Raw genomic sequence first — 18,194 nt, forward strand, 5'->3', positions numbered from 1 at the left:
ACAGAGAGAGAGGAGGGACAGAGAGAGAGGAGGGACAGAGAGAGGAGGGACAGAGGAGGGGAGGGGAAGAAGCCCCTCTTGAGCACCCTGCTTTCCGCCTCCGGGCACCAGCGTTGCCCCCGATCCACTCTGGAAGTCGTGTGTTCTTTGTCCCAAGACCACTTTCTCTCTTTCCCAGACTTTCATGTTGCTCATTTAAAGACAGCCACCATGTTTCCCTGGAAAGGTCTGGAGCGTCTTTCTCAGAAGTGTCCGGCACGGCTGGTTTAAGGGATTTAATGCAACCGTGTCTATCTCTCCTGCCTTCTGGGGTCCCCGGAACTTTCCAGAAACCATTTAGAGGATCGCACTGTTCTGCTATAGAAAAAACCTTATACCCAAACCCAGGGGAAAGCCAGATTAAATTAAGTAGCAAACAAGGAAAGTGAGTATTGAGAAAGGTATGAAATTGATATAATGTGTATGCTAGTAGCTCAGTCATATCTGACTCTGCAACCCCCATGGGCTGTAGCCCTCCAGGCTCCTCTTTCCATGGAATTCTCCAGGCAAGAATACTGGAGTGGGTTGCCACTCCCTTCTCCAGGGGATCTTCCTGACCCAGGGATCAATCCCAGGTCCCTGCGTTGCGGGCAGACTTTTTGCCACTGAGTATTTCAATGTCACTTAACTGTACACAGTGTGTTTGGAGTTGTCCATATGTTATTTCATTACTGTCATGGCAATGATATGAGGAAAATATAATTATTTCTGTCTTACAGAGGAGGAAACTAGCTCTGAAAGACTTTAGCAATAACATGGCCTACCTAGGTTTCGTTTTTTTGTATGTGTATACATTTAATATACAGATCATTTCTTGAGAAGAAATTGTGTAGTGAGCACTCTCACCATCCATAAAGCATTCCCAGATGTTATCAAGGACCCAAGACAAATGGCATTGCGTCTTCCAGACCTGGTGATGCCCCACCTCTAGAGACAGATGACTCTGCATCAGAGTGTTTTGTAGCGAATTCAGGTACTGAGTGTGAGATTCTAATGTATAACTTATAACGGATATTCCAGCGCTGGAAAGATCTGGCTCTGACAGATGGCCCCTGCTGTCAGGTTGTAAGACAAAATAACTGTAATACGAGGCAGCGTGTGGTTAAGGGCTTTGAGAATACACAGCAGAGGCTGCTTCACTTCCAGCTTCAGTGACCAAGCACTCTTTGTGCAAGGTCAGCATATGGGCTGAACCTTGAAGGAAGAGTATAATTTCAATTGGGAAACTTAGAGGTTGGGGAAGAGTATTTTGGGCAGATAGAATGGATATGGGCAAAGCAGAGAGGTAAAAAAGCCCAATGCCCTCATATCTGCAGTGTGATAAATAATAAGACTTTCAGAAACCATTGGTTTTGGATAAGGAAATTTCTAGCAAATAGCTTTTGGGAACCTTAATTTGGAGAACTTTGAATATAAAACTACTGTTGGCAAATAAGTGAGGAGCCATGAACTTCGCTTCTGCTAGAGCTGTGATATTTCAGATGTCACTTACACAAGTGAACTGTTGCCTAAGCGTTAGGAACCTTGGCTGCCTCTTTATGCAAGAGCATCCCATGGACTGAACGGTGAGGCAGAGTGAGTGTCTGGAGACAAGGCACTGCACACCTGCACCACCAGGGTGGTGACAGCACTGTCCCCGGGGCTTCCTGGTGTCAGACCCCTACCGTTCAGGCGTCAGTTCACTTTGACCCCTGAAGTTCTTCTGTGCTCCCAGGCACAGTTTTTTCCTGCTTCCTCTAAGGTCAGTTTTCCCAGGCTGCCGTGATGTTGCAGGGCCCCTCACCATGTCACAGTACTTTGCAAAAATCCAACTGTCAGCTTCTACTATCCTTTCCGTTGATAATTTTAAAATTTTCTTTGAAAAAAATTATAGTAATATATATATAACATAAAAATCCCACCTTAATCATTTTAAAGTGTACAGTTCAGCTCAGTTCAGTTGCTTAGTCATGTCTGACTCTGCAACCCCATGGACTGCAGCACGCCAGGCCTCCCTGTCCATCACCAACTCCTGGAATTTACTCAAACTCATGTCTGTTGAGTCAGTGATGCCATCCGACCATCTCATCCTCTGTCGTCCCCTTCTCTCCCTGCACTCAGTCTTTCCCAGCATCCGGGGCTTTTCCAATGAGTCAGTTCTTCACACCAGGTGGCCAAAGTATTGGAGTTTCAACTTCAGCATCAGCACTTGCAGTGAATATTCAGGACTGATTTCCTTTAGGATGGACTGGTTGGATCGACTTGCAGTCCACGAGACTCTAGAATCTTCTCCAACGCCACAGTTCAAAAGCATCAATTCTTCAGCACTCAGCTTTATGGTCCAACTCTCACATCCATACATGACTACTGGAAAAACCATAGCTTTGACTAGATGGACCATTGTTGGCAAGTAATGTTTCTGCTTTTTAATATGATGTCTAGGTTAGTGGTAACTTTTCTTCCAAGGAGGAAGCGTCTTAATTTCATGGCTGCAGTCATCATCTGCAGTGATTTTGGAGCCCCCAAAAATAAAGTCTGACACTGTTTCCACTGTTTCCCCATCTATTTGCCATGAAGTGATGGGACGGATGCCATGGACTTAGTTTTCTGAATGTTGAGTTTTAAGCCAACTTTTTCACTCTCCTCTTTCATTTTCATCAGGAGGCTCTTTAGTTCTTCTTCACTTTCTGCCTTAAGGGTGGTGTCATCTGCATATCTGCTGCTGCTGCTAAGTCACTTCAGTCGTGTCTGACTCTGTGCGACTCCATAGACGGCAGCCTACCAGGCTCCCTCTTCCCTGGGATTCTCCGGGCAAAAACACTGGAGTGGGCTGCCATCTCCTTCTCCAATGCATGCAGGCATGCACACTGAGTTGCTTCAGTCATGTCTGACTCTATGCGATCCTATGGACAGCAGCCCACCAGGCTCCTCTGTCCACAGGATTCTCTAGGCAAGAATACTGGAGGGGGTTGCCATTGGCTTCTGCATATCTGAGGTTATTGATATCTCTCTCAGCAATCTTGATTCCAGCTTGTGCTTCTTCCAGCCCAGCGTTTCTCATGATGTACTCTGCATAGAAGTTAAATAGGCAGGGTGACAATATACAGCCTTGATGTACTCCTTTCCCGATTTGGAACCAGTCTGTTGTTCCATGTCCAGTTCTAACTGTTGCTTCCTGACCTGCATACAGATTTCTCATGAGGTGGGTCAGGTGGTCTGGTATTCCCATCTCTTTCAGAATTTTCCACAGTTTGTTATGATCTGCACAGTCAAAGGCTTTGGCATAGTCAATAAAGCAGAAGTAAATGTTTTTCTGGAACTCTCTTGCTTTTTCCATGATCCAGAGGATGTTGGCAATTTGACCTCTGGTTCCTCTGCCTTTTCTAAATCCAGCTTGAACACCTGGAAGTTCACAGTTCACATACTATTGAAGCCTAACCTGGAGAATTTTGAGCGTTACCCTGCTAGCATGTGAGATGAGTGCAATTGTGCAGTAGTTTGAGCATTCTTTGGCATTGCCTTTCTTTGGGATTGGAATGAAAACTGACCTTTTCCAGTCCTGTGGCCACTGCTGAGTTTTCCAAATTTGCTGGCATATTGAGTGTAGCACTTTCAAAGTCATCTTTTAGGATTTGAAATAGTTCAACTGGAATTCCATCACCTCTACTAGTTTTGTTCATAGTGATGCTTTCTAAGGCCCACTTGACTTCACATTCCAGGGTGTCTGGCTCTAGGTGAGTGATCACACCATCGTGATTATCTGGGTCGTGAAGATCTTTTTTGTACAGTTCTTCTGTGTATTCTTGCCACCTCTTCTTAATATCTTCTGCTTCTGTTAGGACCATACCATTTCTGTCCTTTATTGAGCCCATCTTTGCATGAAATGTTCCCTTGGTTTCTCTAATTTTCTTGGAGAGATCTCCAGTCTTTCCCATTCTGTTCTTTTCCTCTATTTCTTTGCACTGATCGCTGAGGAAGGCTTTCTTATCTCTCCTTGGTAGTCTTTGGGACTCTGCATTCAGATGCTTATATCTTTCCTTTTCTCCTTTGCCTTTGCTTCTCTTCTATTCACAGCTATTTGTAGGCCTCCCGAGACACCCATTTTGCCTTGTATTTCCTTTGCTTGGGGATGGTCTTGATCCCTGCCTCCTGTACAATGTCAGGAACCTCCGTCCATAGTTCTTCAGGCACTCTGTCTATCAGATCTAGTCCTTTGAATCTATTTCTCGCTTCCACTGTATCAGTTCAGTTCAGTTCAGTCTCTCAGTCATGTCCGACTCTTTGTGACCCCATGAATCGCAGCACGCCAGGCCTCCCTGTCCATCACCACCTCCCGGTGTTCACTCAGACTCACGTCCATCGAGTCCGTGATGCCATCCAGCCATCTCATCCTCTGTCGTCCCCTTCTCCTCCTGCCCCCAATCCCTCCCAGCATCAGAGTCTTTTCCAATGAGTCAACTCTTCGCATAAGGTGTCCAAAGTACTGGAGCTTCAGCTTTAGCATCATTCCTTCCAAAGAAATCCCAGGTTGATCTCCTTCAGAATGGACTGGTTGGATCTCCTTGCAGTCCAAGGGACTCTCAAGAGTCTTCTCCAACACCACAGGTCAAAAGCATCAATTCTTCGGCGCTCAGCCTTCTCCACAGTCCAACTCTCACATCCATACATGACCACAGGAAAAACCATAGCCTTGACTAGACGGACCTTAGTCGGCAAAGTAATGTCTCTGCTTTTTAATATACTATCCAGGTTGGTCATAACTTTTCTTCCAAGGAGTAAGTGTCTTTTAATTTCATGGCTGCAGTCACCATATACAGTGATTTTGGAGCCCAAAAAAATAAAGTCTGACACTGTTTCCACTGTTTCTCCATCTATTTCCCATGAAGTGATGAGACCAGATGCCATGATCTTCATTTTCTGAATGCTGAGCTTTCAGCCAACTTTTTCACTCTCCTCTTTCACTTTCATCAAGAGGCTTTTTAGCTCCTCTTCACTTTCTGCCATAAGGGTGGTGTCATCTGCATATCTGAGATTATTGATATTTCTCCCGGCAATCTTGATAGTTGTAAGGGATTTGGTTTAGGTCATATCTGAATGGTCTAGTGGTTTTCCCTACTTTCTTCAATTTAAGTCTAAATTTGGCAAATAAGGAGTTTATAATCTGAGCCACAGTCAGCTCCCGGTCTTGTTTTTGCTGACTGTATAGAGCTTCTCCATCTTTGGCTGCAAAGAATATAATCAGTCTGATTTCGGTGTTGACCATCTGGTGATGTCCGTGTTTAGAGTCTTCTGTTGAGTTGCTGGAAGAAGCTGTTTGCTATGACCAGTGTGTTCTCTTGGCAAAACTCTGTTAGCCTTTGCCCTGCTTCATTCTGTACTCCAGGGCCAAATTTGCCTGTTACTCCAGGTGTTTCTTGACTTCCTACTTTTGCATTCCAGCCCCCTATAATGAAGAGGACATCTTTTTTGGGTGTTAGTTCTAGAAGGTCTTGTAGGTCTTCATAGAACCGTTCAACTTCAGCGTCTTCAGTGTTACTGGTTGGGACATAGAGTTGGATTACTGTGATATTGAATGGTTTGCCTTGGAAACGAACAGAGATCATTCTATCGTTTTTGAGATTGCGTCCAAGTACTGCATTTCAGACTCTTTTGTTGACCATGATGGCTACTCCATTTCTTCTGAGGGATTCCTGCCCGCAGTACTAGATATAATGGTCATCTGAGTTAAATTCACCCATTCCAGTCCATTTTAGTTCACTGAGTCCTAGAATGTCAACGTTCACTCTTGCCATCTCCTGTTTGACCACTTCCAATTTGCCTTGATTCATGGACCTGACATTCCAGGTTCCTATGCAATATTGCTCTTTACAGCATTCAACCTTGCTTCTATCACCAGTCACATCCACAACTGGGTGTTGTTTTTGCTTTGGCTCCATCCCTTCATTCTTTCTTGAGTTATTTGTCCACTGATCGCCAGTAGCATTTTGGGCACCTACCAACCTAGGGAGTTCCTGTTTCAGTGTCCTATCTTTTTGCCTTTTCATACTGTTCATGGGGTTCTCAAGGCAAGAATACTGAAGTGGTTTGCCATTGTCTTCTCCAGTGGACCACATTTTGTCAGAACTCTCCACCATGACCCGTCTGTCTTGGGTGGCCCTACACGGCATGGCTTAGTTCCATTGAGTTAGACAAGGCTGTGGTGCCTGTGATCAGAGTGGCTAGTTTTCTGTGATTGTGGTTTTCAGTCTGTCCGCCCTCTGATGGAGAAGGATAAGAGGCTTATGGAAGTTTCCTGATGGGAGAGACTGACTGAGAGGGAAACTGGGTCTTGCTCTGATTGGGGGTGGGGGTGGGGCATGCTCAGTAAATCCTTAGTCCTGTTTTCAGTTGATGGGCAGGGCTGTGTTCCCTCCCTGTTCATTGCCCTGGGGCCAAACTTTGGTGAAGTGAATGAAGATAACGGCCTCCTTCAAAAGGTCCCATGATGCCCTGCTACCCTCCGTGCGGACCCTGCAGCAGCCCGCCGCCGCCCCTCGCCTCCGCCGGGGACTCCTGGACTCTCCCGGGCAAGTCAGGGTCCGTCTCCTGTGGGGTCACTGCTCCTTTCTCCCGGGTCCTGGTGCACACACGGTTCTGCCCGTGCCCTCCAAGAGCCTGTTTGCCGGTCCCGAGTGAGTTCTGGCGGCTCTGTGGTGGGTGAACGGCTGCCTCCTCCAAGAGAGCGCCTGCCATGCCCAGGTCTGCGGCGCCCAGAGCCCCTGCCCCTGCGGGAGCCCGCTGCCCCCCGGGCCTCCCCAGGAGGCGCGCACACAGCTCGGGCTCCGCCTCCGTGGCGTCCCTGGGTCCTGGCGCCCTGGTTTGAGCGCTCTGAGCGCCTCTGGCGGGTTCGACTCTGAACCGTCTCGCCCCTCCTGCTGTCTTGCCCCGCCTGCTCCTTTGCCCTTTGTCGAGGGGTTTCTCTTCACAGCCGCTCCAGCGCCCACCGTCTTGCTGGGGCTTAGAGTGTACAGTTCAGTTTTATTAAGTGATTTCACATTATTGTACAGCTGATCTCCAGAACTTTCTCATCTTGCGTAACTGAAACTCTGTACCAATATCTTCCCATTTTTCCCTTCCCCTCAGGCCCTGGAATCCACTAGCTACTATCTATCTCTATGAATTTGGCCTCATGTAAGTGAAATCACACAATATTTGTCCTTCCGTAACTGGCTAATTTCACTTAGCATAATGTCCTCAAGGTTCATCCGTGTTGAAGCTTAGATCAGAATTCCCTTCCTTTTGAAGGCTGAATAATATTCCGTTGACTGTCTGCATCGCGTGTTGTCTGTCCTCTCACCCCTCTCTGGGCACTGAGCTTGCCCCACCTTTGGCCACTGTCATAAGGTTGCTATAAGATGGGTGTTCATGTTACCCATTCGAGTCTGTTTTCAGCTGTTTGAGACACATGCCCGGAAATGAGAGGGCTGCTAGATCAAATGGTGGTTATGCTTTTACCATTTTGAGAAGCTGCTGTAGTGATTTTCATAGCAGCTGTACCGGTTTATTCCTGTTGATAGCGCAGAAGATTCGCCAACTCTTCTTTTCTTTTTTTGATCGTAGACACCCCGGTGGGTGTGCAGTGTGTCTTGTTGTTTTGATTTGCTTTTCCTTCATCGGTACTGATGCTGAGCGTTTTCCATGGGCTTGTTGGCTGTCTGTCTGTCTTTTTTAAGGAAATGTCTGGTCAAATCCTTTCCCCGTTTTTCAATAGGGTTATTTTTGTTGTTGTTGAGTGGTGGAGTTCGTTATATATGTTAGACTTTAGACTCTTACCAGATAAGATGATTTGCGGATATTTTCTGCCATTCTGTAACTTGCTTTTTGACTTTGTTGATTATGTCCTTTGCACAGAAGTTTTAAATTTTTATGTAGTCTTGTTTAATCTATTTTTTTTTTTTGTTACCTATGCTTGCTTGATTGTTTTAAAAACAGGCTTTGAGCCATTACAAAACTCAAATTTAATATCTAGCATGATGTTCTTCTTGGCATGTGTGGGGTACCTCTGGGCCTGTTCCTTGCATTCCTTTACACAACCATCATGGGAATAAAGTGTTCATCAGAGCACAAAATAATAGCAAAACTGAGACAGCAAGGCATAAAACACACAGTGACATCGTTCAAACCAAGGGAAACGGAGCGGTGATTAGCACTCCTAGCCTGCGATGCACTGACAGCCCCTCACTGCAGCGCTAACCACAGGGAGAGGATGTTAACGCCACGTGCCAGTCCTAAACTTCACTTATGGTGAATATGGAAAAATATATAGTTAATTGATGCTATATAGGGTAAAAACTATGCCGTAGAAATATTTTGTGGTAATAGTATTTTTTCCAAAGGCAGCTGCCCCGCACATACAGTAGCCCCGGTTTACCTGGAGCAGTCCTGGCTTGTGCCTTTTGTTCCGGTGTAATCATTACATCCTCATCTTTACAACATTAAAAACCTAGAGTGCATGGGAACAGGTTAAAGGCATGGCCAGGTAATAAGCCTGCTAAACCTCAGTTTATCTCAGTCTCAGCGCTTCATCCTCACTGGTCTAACTCCTCTAGGTTAAATGGGATGCTTGCTTAAGTGGGATGAGAGACTTACAATTTCAGAGCTCAGTTCTATTCATCAGACTGAGGACACTGAACTAACCTACGTAAATTCCCCGAATCCTCTGCCGGTCATTCCTGCTGAAACACCTCCTTGCTCTGCTCCATTTGTCTTTTTTGTCTATTGTTGTATTGTACAAAAGACTCCCACTTAAGAAAGGAAGACGGTAGGGAGATGGAAGAGGTCGGGATGGAGTGGAATTGGGCTTTCTAAACGGAATTGCCCAGTTGATGCTGCACAGTGAGGTTTTTGCTGCTGCTGCGGCTGCTTCTGTTGGTGAGTTAGGACTCTAAACGCTTCCTTTCGCATCTTGTAGGGCAGTAATGGTACACAGAGCCGCAGGGAACCACGTGATACAGGTCTAAGGGTCCATATGCATCTGACTGATTGCCAGGAAGGGACTTGGATAGTGGAGGGAAAATGCGCTTCAAGACTTAAGTTAAGCACCATATAGCAAGGTTCATACATCAAGACTTTATTATGCTCCTTTTTCCTGCGTTTTTTCCCTGCATTTTATTTGTGAGAATGTTGTTCTTAGGTTCAGCTTTCTATTCCTCTGTGAATATACATTTGAAAAGCCGAGCTGTTCCTTGTCATGTTGCAGATATTATTAAACTTACTGGCAGAGTTTCCTTAATGGGAGCCTGGGTTATTTGAACTGTGCCCCTGTAGTGGTTTGCCTTGGTGACAAATTTTATTTCTAAACCCCTTTGTATCAGTAATACAGCTAATAACTCCAGCCATTCTCTGCCTGTCATTCACAGGAATGGAATAGTGTCCTTTTGTCCTCTCTATTTTATTGCTCTTTCAATATATAAATGGTGAGAATCTGTCCCAGAATTTGAGAGAGGACTCAAATGCAATACCCGAATGCAGCCTGTGTATCTGCAGTGTCTGTAGTATCGTTTTGGGGACTGCAGCAGGTTTTCAAAATATGCTAGAGAGATTCTTCAGCTATTGGTTCCAGGTTAATAATGGTTTCTTTAAAAATAAAGATTCAATTGCTAGGGCATGAGACAGGATATCTGTTTATAAGTGTAGTTCAATATGTTCGAAATGCATCTTTGGAGTAGATCTTAGCAGAATTACATTGAGACTCTTAAAGGAATACACTCTAGTCGGTATGACCAACTAAAACAGTGGGTGTAAATTCAGTGGTTTTCTGGAGAACCTTCTAGCATTGGGTGTTTTTGTTTTTGTTTTTGTTTTCAACAGCCATATGAGAAATATCCTACCCAGGCTGTGAAACTGAGTTGGGCCAACCGAGCTATAATTTCGTATTTTCTTGTTTTAATCTTTTACACTGTTTTTTCACTTATAGCAGGCCATAACCTTTACAGAGTATTGCCTTTATTTTGCATTCTGAGAGAAGTGGGTTTTTTTGAACTAGAGAAAGAATGCTATTGAGGGAGCTTTCATAACTATAAAAGCATATTTAAATTTATGTTCTAAACGCGCTTGACTTGAGGTGAATAGTCGTCCTCATCGGCAGGAGCTTTTAGTTCCATGGCGGGATTCATTTGGACCCGTCTCCTGCGTGCACTATTGTTACACATCACTGCAGTATAAACGACAACTACAGTATCATTTCTCTTTGTAGTGAAAACTTATCATTAAGTTCAGTGATATTTTAATATCCTCCTAAATGTAATTAATAAGCACCATAAAATCTCTTTACTCTTGACAGTGAACATTAAGCTTTATTAAAATTAGTGGTTCTCCACCTGTGTCTTCCCAGTACATCTGACAGATAGGACCGGCTTTGACTGCGCATTATCCTAATTGAGAAGTGTCATCAGCCTTTTATCACCCATTGTGTGGGTTGAACAGACCCGCCTGGTGATTCTGTATGCACACAATCAGTATCTGTATCCGCCTTGTCCCTCTACCATCTCATAGGATGTGCACCTTGAGAACTGCTGATTTAAATGACAGACCGGTCGAGAGGAGGGAGTGGGAACAGCTGAACTCGTTTCAGATAGAAATTTGATGCTCCTTTAACTCTGCTACGCTATGATGGCTCCCAGACTTGATGGCAGCTATCACAAACTGAATGCCTTGGACTCAGCCGCATGGAGACTATGAGGCAACGAGCTTCACAGCTGTTCCCTGCCGACTGTGTTAGCTTAAACGAGCCAAGAGTCTATGGTTTCAGGCCATTTCAGGTCTAGGAGATAGGTGATGTGTGGAATACCCTTTAGAGATAGATTGTCACTCAAATTGAGGTGGGGTCTCCTGCCTTCTGGTTTTACAAAACTTACTTTGTTCAGAGATCAAGTCATTTAATATTTTAAAGTTTTTAAAAAATATTAGAAGTGGTAAAAGGCCTAAAAGTGATAGCAAAATCTAGTGGGAAAAAAAATCATCTGCTGTAATATAATCTTTTTGATTTTATGGCTTTCTTGAGGTATAATTTATATATCATAAATTCCATCCATTTTAAAGTTTTAAATGATTTAAATTACTTCAGTGACTTTCAGCAGATTGATGGATTTGTGCAACCATCACTACCATCAAGTTTTTTCATATTTCTGTCACCCAGAAAACTCCCCCTTGCCTGATTCCGGTCTATCCAATTTCCATGCCGAGCCCCGGAAAACCGCCAGCCTGCTCTCTGTCTCCACAGATTTGCCTGCTCCAGGCATTTCGAGAAATGGCATTGCGCGATGTGTCGTCTTTCACATCTGGCCTCTTTCAGGCAGTGTGGTGTTTCTGTTCCCTCTGTGTTGTAGCGTGTCAGGATTTTTTTCCCTTTCACCACTGAGCAGTATTCCACCGTGTGGACAGGCCACAGCCTGTACACACTCTCTGGAGTGCACTCTCTTACATCCTCATGGCGTTCCTTTCATCCGCCTGCCTCCTGACCTCCTTGCCTGCTCTCCCCATGGAACACGGCCTCCCGAGGGATCCAGGTCAGTCTGGGCTGCCTTGATTTGGTCCTTGAGGTTGTAACCTGGGCACTTTGCACTCTGTCCCTCCCCCCTCTCACCTCTGACTCCAAACTCCAGTCCCTGGGTTGGGGAGTGAGCCTTCTTACAGAACATGAAGAAGTTATGACCATTATATCGAGCTTATTGGGTTGAGGATTTTGATCTCAGGAACCACTGCAGATTTTGAAATGTCCTGTGAGGAACAGAAATGGGATAGAGGAGATATCTGTGGAAATTATGAGCTCAGCCTAAGAGTGCTATGTCTAAACCTACCATAATCTGTAGTCATCTCATAAAAAGAAATGTATCATAAGCTCATTGTAGAAAATACTGAAAGCACATAGAAAAAATAAGAAGTCAACTGGAATTCAGCCCCAGAGTCCAACAGATTGATATATATCGTTTTAGACTTAATTTATATGCCAATGTATTCAGGGTTGGGTTGTTTTTTTTTTTAAGTTGACTTTCTATGAAAGCTGTGTTTCCTGATGTCATCAAATAGTGTTGAAAATTTGAATGTTATTATGATGAGAAGGATACAAGGAGAAAGATGGTAGGGAGAGAGTTCAGAAAGACAGGTGATGTCACTTATGGTTTTGACTGAGGTTACTGTAAGGAATTAGCAATTTATTCTAAGTGTGAGGCAAAGCATTAGACTCTTTGCAGGGACATATTTGATATGCTTACATTTTAAAGCAACACTCTGGCCACAGGATGGAGAACCCATTGAGGGGTCAAGAAAGGGAAGAGGTCGATTGCTTAAGAGGCTCAGCTAGAGATGATGCCCTTGAACTAGGGCAGCGATTCAGAACGGCAGCAAGAGGCTAGATGGACGAAGTATCTTGAAAGAGAGGCGAGTGGAACCTGTTAACGGACTGGACGTGCTGGAAGAAGACGAAGAGAGGCGGGAGAGACTCCTGCCCCACCCCAGCCGGGCGTGCAGACCTGTGTGCCCCGCTCGGCCTTTGCGGAGCAGGCGGGAGTACAGCCGCCTTCTTCCGTGCTGTCTGGCTGAAGTGGAGCAGCTAGTGTCTGAAAGTTTTCCATCTTTGGGGGCCGCCCCTTTCCTTGTCTGTCCTGTGACTGAAGAGAGTAGGCTTTTGTTACCACGTTGGGTTCTTTGGGGTTCTTAGTCTAAGTCCATTGGCATTTCTGGTTGGCCAGTTTCTGCCAGCAAGAAGGAAATCCGGCAAATTCAACCACCGTGTCATTCCTTGGGTCCCAAGGTTCCTAACCCATCTAGCATCTTTCCGCCATTCTGTCTCCTCAGGTTTATTTTGTATACAGCGCCCAGAGGTTTTAGTTGTACTTGGCAGGAGGGATGGGGGAAAATACAGCTACTCCATCTCCTGGAAAAGGAAAGTTTTCTGATGTTTTTGTTTGTTTGAAAGTTTCTAGTGTTCTAATACCATGTTTTCCTGGCACCTCTGTGCTGTGATGAGCTTGAATTTCTCCCCTTTGGAAGACATTTTAAAGTAACATCAGTCAACCAGTTACCAACTTCTGTGTGATAAAATTTCAGCATAACTCACATAGTTTTAGTAACATAATGTTGTCTGTTTGGGCATGAGGTTTTTAAGAGTGTTCTGTTAAAATGAATGTCTAGATCAGTTTCTTCCCAGAAGGGCTTTATAGAATGAGAAATGTCATCACTTTCATTCTTAAATAGATAATTATAGGTGATTTATGTCCACGGTGGCTACTAAAGTTGGAAAATGGCTTTGTGAAATCTGCATAATTAAGTGGTAGAGAAGATGTATATCATATCCATTCCGTGTTAAAAAAAAACTTACCAAAACACATATATACAAACACATACACACATAAATTTAAGCAGGAAAGAAGTCCAGGTCCAATATTCTGTTCCATTATTTTTACAGGGAAAACAAACATTTCAAAAGTCTTGCCTTAATGATAGTATTTGTCTAGCAATTAAATATCCAATTGTATTGCCTTCTTTTTAGGTCAGAAGCCTACCCTAGTCCAGAACCAGATTTCTAACATAACTAGTTCTCATTCTTATTTTTTAATTAGCCAGTTCTTTTTATCTATTTCAAATTTACTTTATAAGATTAACCAGTTAATCTAGAGAAAGATTCTAAATAAGAATGCCCTAACCAGTGCCATTCCAAAGAAAATATTATCAAACTATAAATCTTCATAATTGGAGATTCTTTCTTAAAAGCTTATAATACCAAAAATAAATAAATCTGCTTAGAGTAGAGGCTCTTCTTTTCTGGCCTGAGGGCCTTACCCATCATGGGTAAGCACCCTGAAGCTTTGCCTTGGTTGGTATAGGGCCAGCAAGTTGACATTTGGGGGGCTGCCCACCTGTTGGACCAGAGTTATTAGGGGAATGGGAGGGTGGACTGCAAGCCTCTTTTCCCGTTTTCGTTATTAGTCTCCACGTCCCTCTAGGTGATTGCCCTATTTTACATTCACCCAGCAGTCACTTTCCCAGATATTCTTAAGACAAGTTCCCTGGGGCCTGCCCTGGGGCCCATCCTTGCAAAGCAGCTTATTGAAGGGTGTAAGTCTCAGTTCAGTTCAGTCGCTCAGTCGTGTCGGACTCTTTGCGACCCCATGGACTGCAGCACGCCAGGCCTCCCTGTCCATCACCAACTCCCGGAGTCCACACAAACTCATGTCCATCAAGTCAGTATGCCATCCAACCATCTCATCCTCTGTTGTCCCCTTCTCCTCCTGCCCTCAATCTTTCCAAGCATCAGGGTCTTTTCCAGTGAGTCAGTTCTTCGCATCAGGTGGCCAAAGTATTGGAGTTTCAGCATCAGTCCTTCCAATGAACGATCAGGACTGATTTCCTTTAGGATGGACTGTTGAGTCTTCTCCAACACCACAGTTCAAAGCATCAATTCTTCGGTGCTCAGCTTTCTTTATGGTCCAACTCTGGTCCAACCCAGGGATTGAACCCAGGTTTCCCACATTGCAGGTGGATTCTTGACCAGCTGAGCCACCAGGGAAGCTGGGTATAAGTTTATTATGAAGTAAGATTCTTAGATGTAACTCTGACAGGCCTAGTAAATAAGTAACTTGCAGTGTCATCTGAAGCTTTGCTTGGCAGTCACTGTGGGAAACCCCTGCTTTATTGAACATTTGTCAGATCTATATCCTCAATTTCTTTCCATATTTGCAAATTTATTGTCAAGCCGTGGACAATGTAGCATGGTGCTTAAAAAGAAAAGCTGAACATTTACTATTGCTGATAGATGGGAGCTGGGATTGAGTAATTTTCATGGTGTTCTTTTTCCAAAATTCTGGCACATAGTGGTTTTGACTCAGATTAATAGAGAGATGTGTCCTTTTTGTTTTGTTTAGACTCTTTGACTAAAACTTTCACTTCACTGAATTTGAGTTTGAGTAACATCTTTCTTTCTCTGTGGCCTGTATTTTTGTCAAAGTATGGAATGCCGTGCTCTAAAATGCCATATTACTGAATCTGGGGACACCTTGGGGAGTCTGTGGCTGTGATTCAGAAGATATGGGACTTATAAGGGGAAAGTTCCGTTTATTTCTGTAGGAGCTAGCTGTTTAAACTCAGCTTCTAACGGTGACAAAGGCGCGGGCGCTGCTGATCGTCTCCGGTCGGATTAGGGTCGGAGCTGCCTCGAAATAGTCCTTACTTTCATTGCTACTTCTGCAGCAGATTCACTTTTTAGCATTTTGATATCAATTTAAAAAGCATTAGTAGGCTTTGTAATTTATGTATTTTGTATATGCAGTTGGCCCTTGAACAGCATGGGTCCGCTTGTATGTGGATTTTTTAGATAGTGACTGCTGCAGTACTGTGCGATCTGTGGTTGGCTGAGGGCAGAGACCAAACCACAGACACTGAGGAGGTTAGGACGCTCAGGGCCGACTCTGAAGTTACAGATCGACTTTCAACTGCTCAGAAGCTTGGCACGCCAAATGCCTGAGTTGTTCAGGGATCACCTGTACATTTAGAAATGGTAGAGGAGCCTTATGCTTTTCCTCCTGAGTGTTCTGTCCGCCTGTAACGTGTTCCTTTTTCTCCTGTAGCATCAGCCACTACGTGATCGTCATGTCCATGACCATCTTCCTGGTGTTTCTCAACTGCCTGGCTCAGGTGCTCACGACAAAGAAACTCAGTCTGTGTGGCAGACCCAAAAGCCACGTCATATAAAGTTGCCAAAGCCATCTTTCCGCATCCAGGGGCTCTTTCTCATTCTCCTTTTCAACTAAGATCTTGTCGGATTCATTAAGAAGATGGAAATCAACGTGTAACACATTCTGCGCATATAAGGAAATTACATGTGGAATTCTGAATTTACAGGTTATCTGGAATAAAAGAGCTTCCATTTTCTTGAGGTCTGGTGTGCGTGAAATAGTGGTTACACCTGTGGGAAAGCCTCTCCATTTTCATTTCTCCCTCTGATTGGAGACTCTTCTCGCTGATGTTTCAGAGCAGCCGTAACAATCTCCAGCCCCCACTGTACAGCTTCCTGTGAAACATGCTCCTGAGGGGGCCGTGCTGATCACCTCTGCAATCAGTGCACTGGCTGAACTTGAAGGAATCACCAGGTGGCCCCATAAATATTGATCAACTCTCAGCGCTGGTTTTGCAAGTGGTTCTAACAACTAAGCAGCACTAGAGAAACAATCGGGACGTGGGGAAAAATGTTGGCAGGTGTTTTTTAATTGTAAGACTCAATAACTTAATTTCCATAGCTTTTATCATGCATTGTTCCAACAGAAATCTTTAATTGATTAATTTATTTTGGGCATATACCGCACAGCACGCGGGATCTCCCCCAACCAGGGGTTGAACCTGGGCCCCATGCACTGGAAGCGTGGAGTCTTAACCTCTGTGCCTCCAGGGAAAAGTCCCTGACAGAATTTTTTTAATCAGTGGTTAGACTTGCTGGCACTGTCTTAAGAATCCACGTTGAAACTGCTTTTCTTTCAGGCTGTGCGACTCTAGCCCACAGGCCCAAAGTCTTCTCATTAAATTTTAATTTCTGTTTATAAACTAACTGTAATGGACAGAACATCTTGAGAGTAATTTTTATTTGGGTTTTCCATGAAGTGACCTTTACATATCACTGTAGAGTTGGACGTTTGTCCATGATGTGCCAGGAGAGTTTGGCTGATGCTAGGCTTTCTTGGTCTGAATCCCATTAAAAAAAATAATAATTGATTTTAAATTAAGTTATAGCATCACCAGTTCACATTAATGATGAGAAAAAGCTCTCTACAGATTAGTAGATTTTTCAAATTGGCAGGTGAGTGAAGAAATATAATTTAGGAGATTCACAAATCAGCTTGGCAAAATGTGCTTTCTTAATGCCTATTTATGATGAAGTATAAATAGTATTGTGATAGTATTTCATGGTGTAACAGCAAAAGCGTACAGGAGTACAAAAAAAAAAAGATGTGCTGATGTCAATAGAAGATACCATGTCATCTGTGGTACAGAGTCGAGGTGGACAGCAAGCAAGCTGCGGTGGCTGGAACCGTGTTGGCAGCTGGAGAGCCCGTGAACCTCCACAGCACCTCAAAGGGTGTTTGATCAGTCTTTTCACAAGTCAGAGAAAACTGACTTCATAGACACATTGTTATTTTCCCTTTTATATCTAGTTTTGCCTTTCATCTTTTTCCAGAGTTTCACACAGAGGAATTACTGAATATTTTATTACAACAGGGTAAAAGGTGCTCTGTACTTTATTTTGATTTTTGAAGCATGTCTCTTTAATATTATTTCAAGTCAGTGTGAATTTACACTACAGGGGTCGCCTGTACAGCCGCAGGCCGGCCTTGCAGTACCGAGACAGGACCACTCGGACTCACCTGGGGACAGAGTTTGCAGGCTGGGCCTTTTCTGTTGCACGGCTTATCACAGTATCTTGAAGTATTTTGAAATGCTTATTTTTATACTGAATGACAGAAAAATAAAGTGTGAGTGAGATGTATTTCTCCTGCCGTTTCGTTGTGGCCTCCCCTTTGTCCCTGGGCGTGGGGTATGCTTTTTGGGTGGGCTCAGTGTTTTCCTGCCAATAGTTGTTAAACAGCTGGTTGTGATTTTGGTGCTCTGGCAGGAAAAGATGAGGACTCGTCTTTCTCCTCTGCCCTGGGCTTTTAATTTAGTAAATTGTATTTCTGTTTAAGATATTTAATTACTTTTTCATCCTAACTATGAATACCAGGTTTTCAAGTCAAGACTTAAGGCATTTGCTGATTAACATGTGTTTAAATTAGGAATGCTGTAAGAATTAAGGTGGGGATATCAGGTTGGGAAAATTCTGAGCAACAACAATGACCGAAAACCACTGTCTCATGGAGGATGAATAAATCTTGGAGGAAACTCTAAGGATTTAGGAAACTGTCTGCAGCCTGTCTGTTATTTACTAATGCTTTAATTCTCTGTACCATTTTATTTAATGTGCTATATTCAGAACACAAAGTGCTTTTTAAAATTTTTTAGAGAAATAATAAGTGGTAGTTTGAAAGTGTTAGTCACTCAGTCGTGTCTGACTTTGTAACCCCATGGCCCGCCAGGCTCCTCTGTCCATGGGATTCTCCAGGCAAGAACACTGAAGTGCATTGCCATGCCCTCCTCCAGGGGACCTTCCCAAC

General features: G+C 44.0%; 1 protein-coding gene across 2 annotated transcripts in view; it reads left to right on the top strand.

Annotated features, from left to right (window-relative positions):
* The window catches only part of PIGN (phosphatidylinositol glycan anchor biosynthesis class N), a 93,531-nt gene extending 76,001 nt beyond the window's left edge, over positions 1-17,530 (top strand). The window contains exon 28 of one of the 2 annotated variants that reach the window (XM_040264269.1): positions 15,621-17,530. In XM_040264269.1, coding sequence (XP_040120203.1) covers positions 15,621-15,744 — 124 coding nt within the window. In that variant the 3' untranslated portion in view covers positions 15,745-17,530. The remainder of the gene's footprint in view (positions 1-15,620) is intronic. The other variant, XM_040264271.1, reaches the window with a different exon arrangement.
* The last annotated feature ends 664 nt before the right edge of the window (positions 17,531-18,194 follow it).

The sequence above is a fragment of the Oryx dammah genome, unplaced genomic scaffold (assembly GCF_014754425.2).
Source record: "Oryx dammah isolate SB20612 unplaced genomic scaffold, SCBI_Odam_1.1 HiC_scaffold_22, whole genome shotgun sequence".
NCBI classification, from domain to species: domain Eukaryota; kingdom Metazoa; phylum Chordata; class Mammalia; order Artiodactyla; family Bovidae; genus Oryx; species Oryx dammah.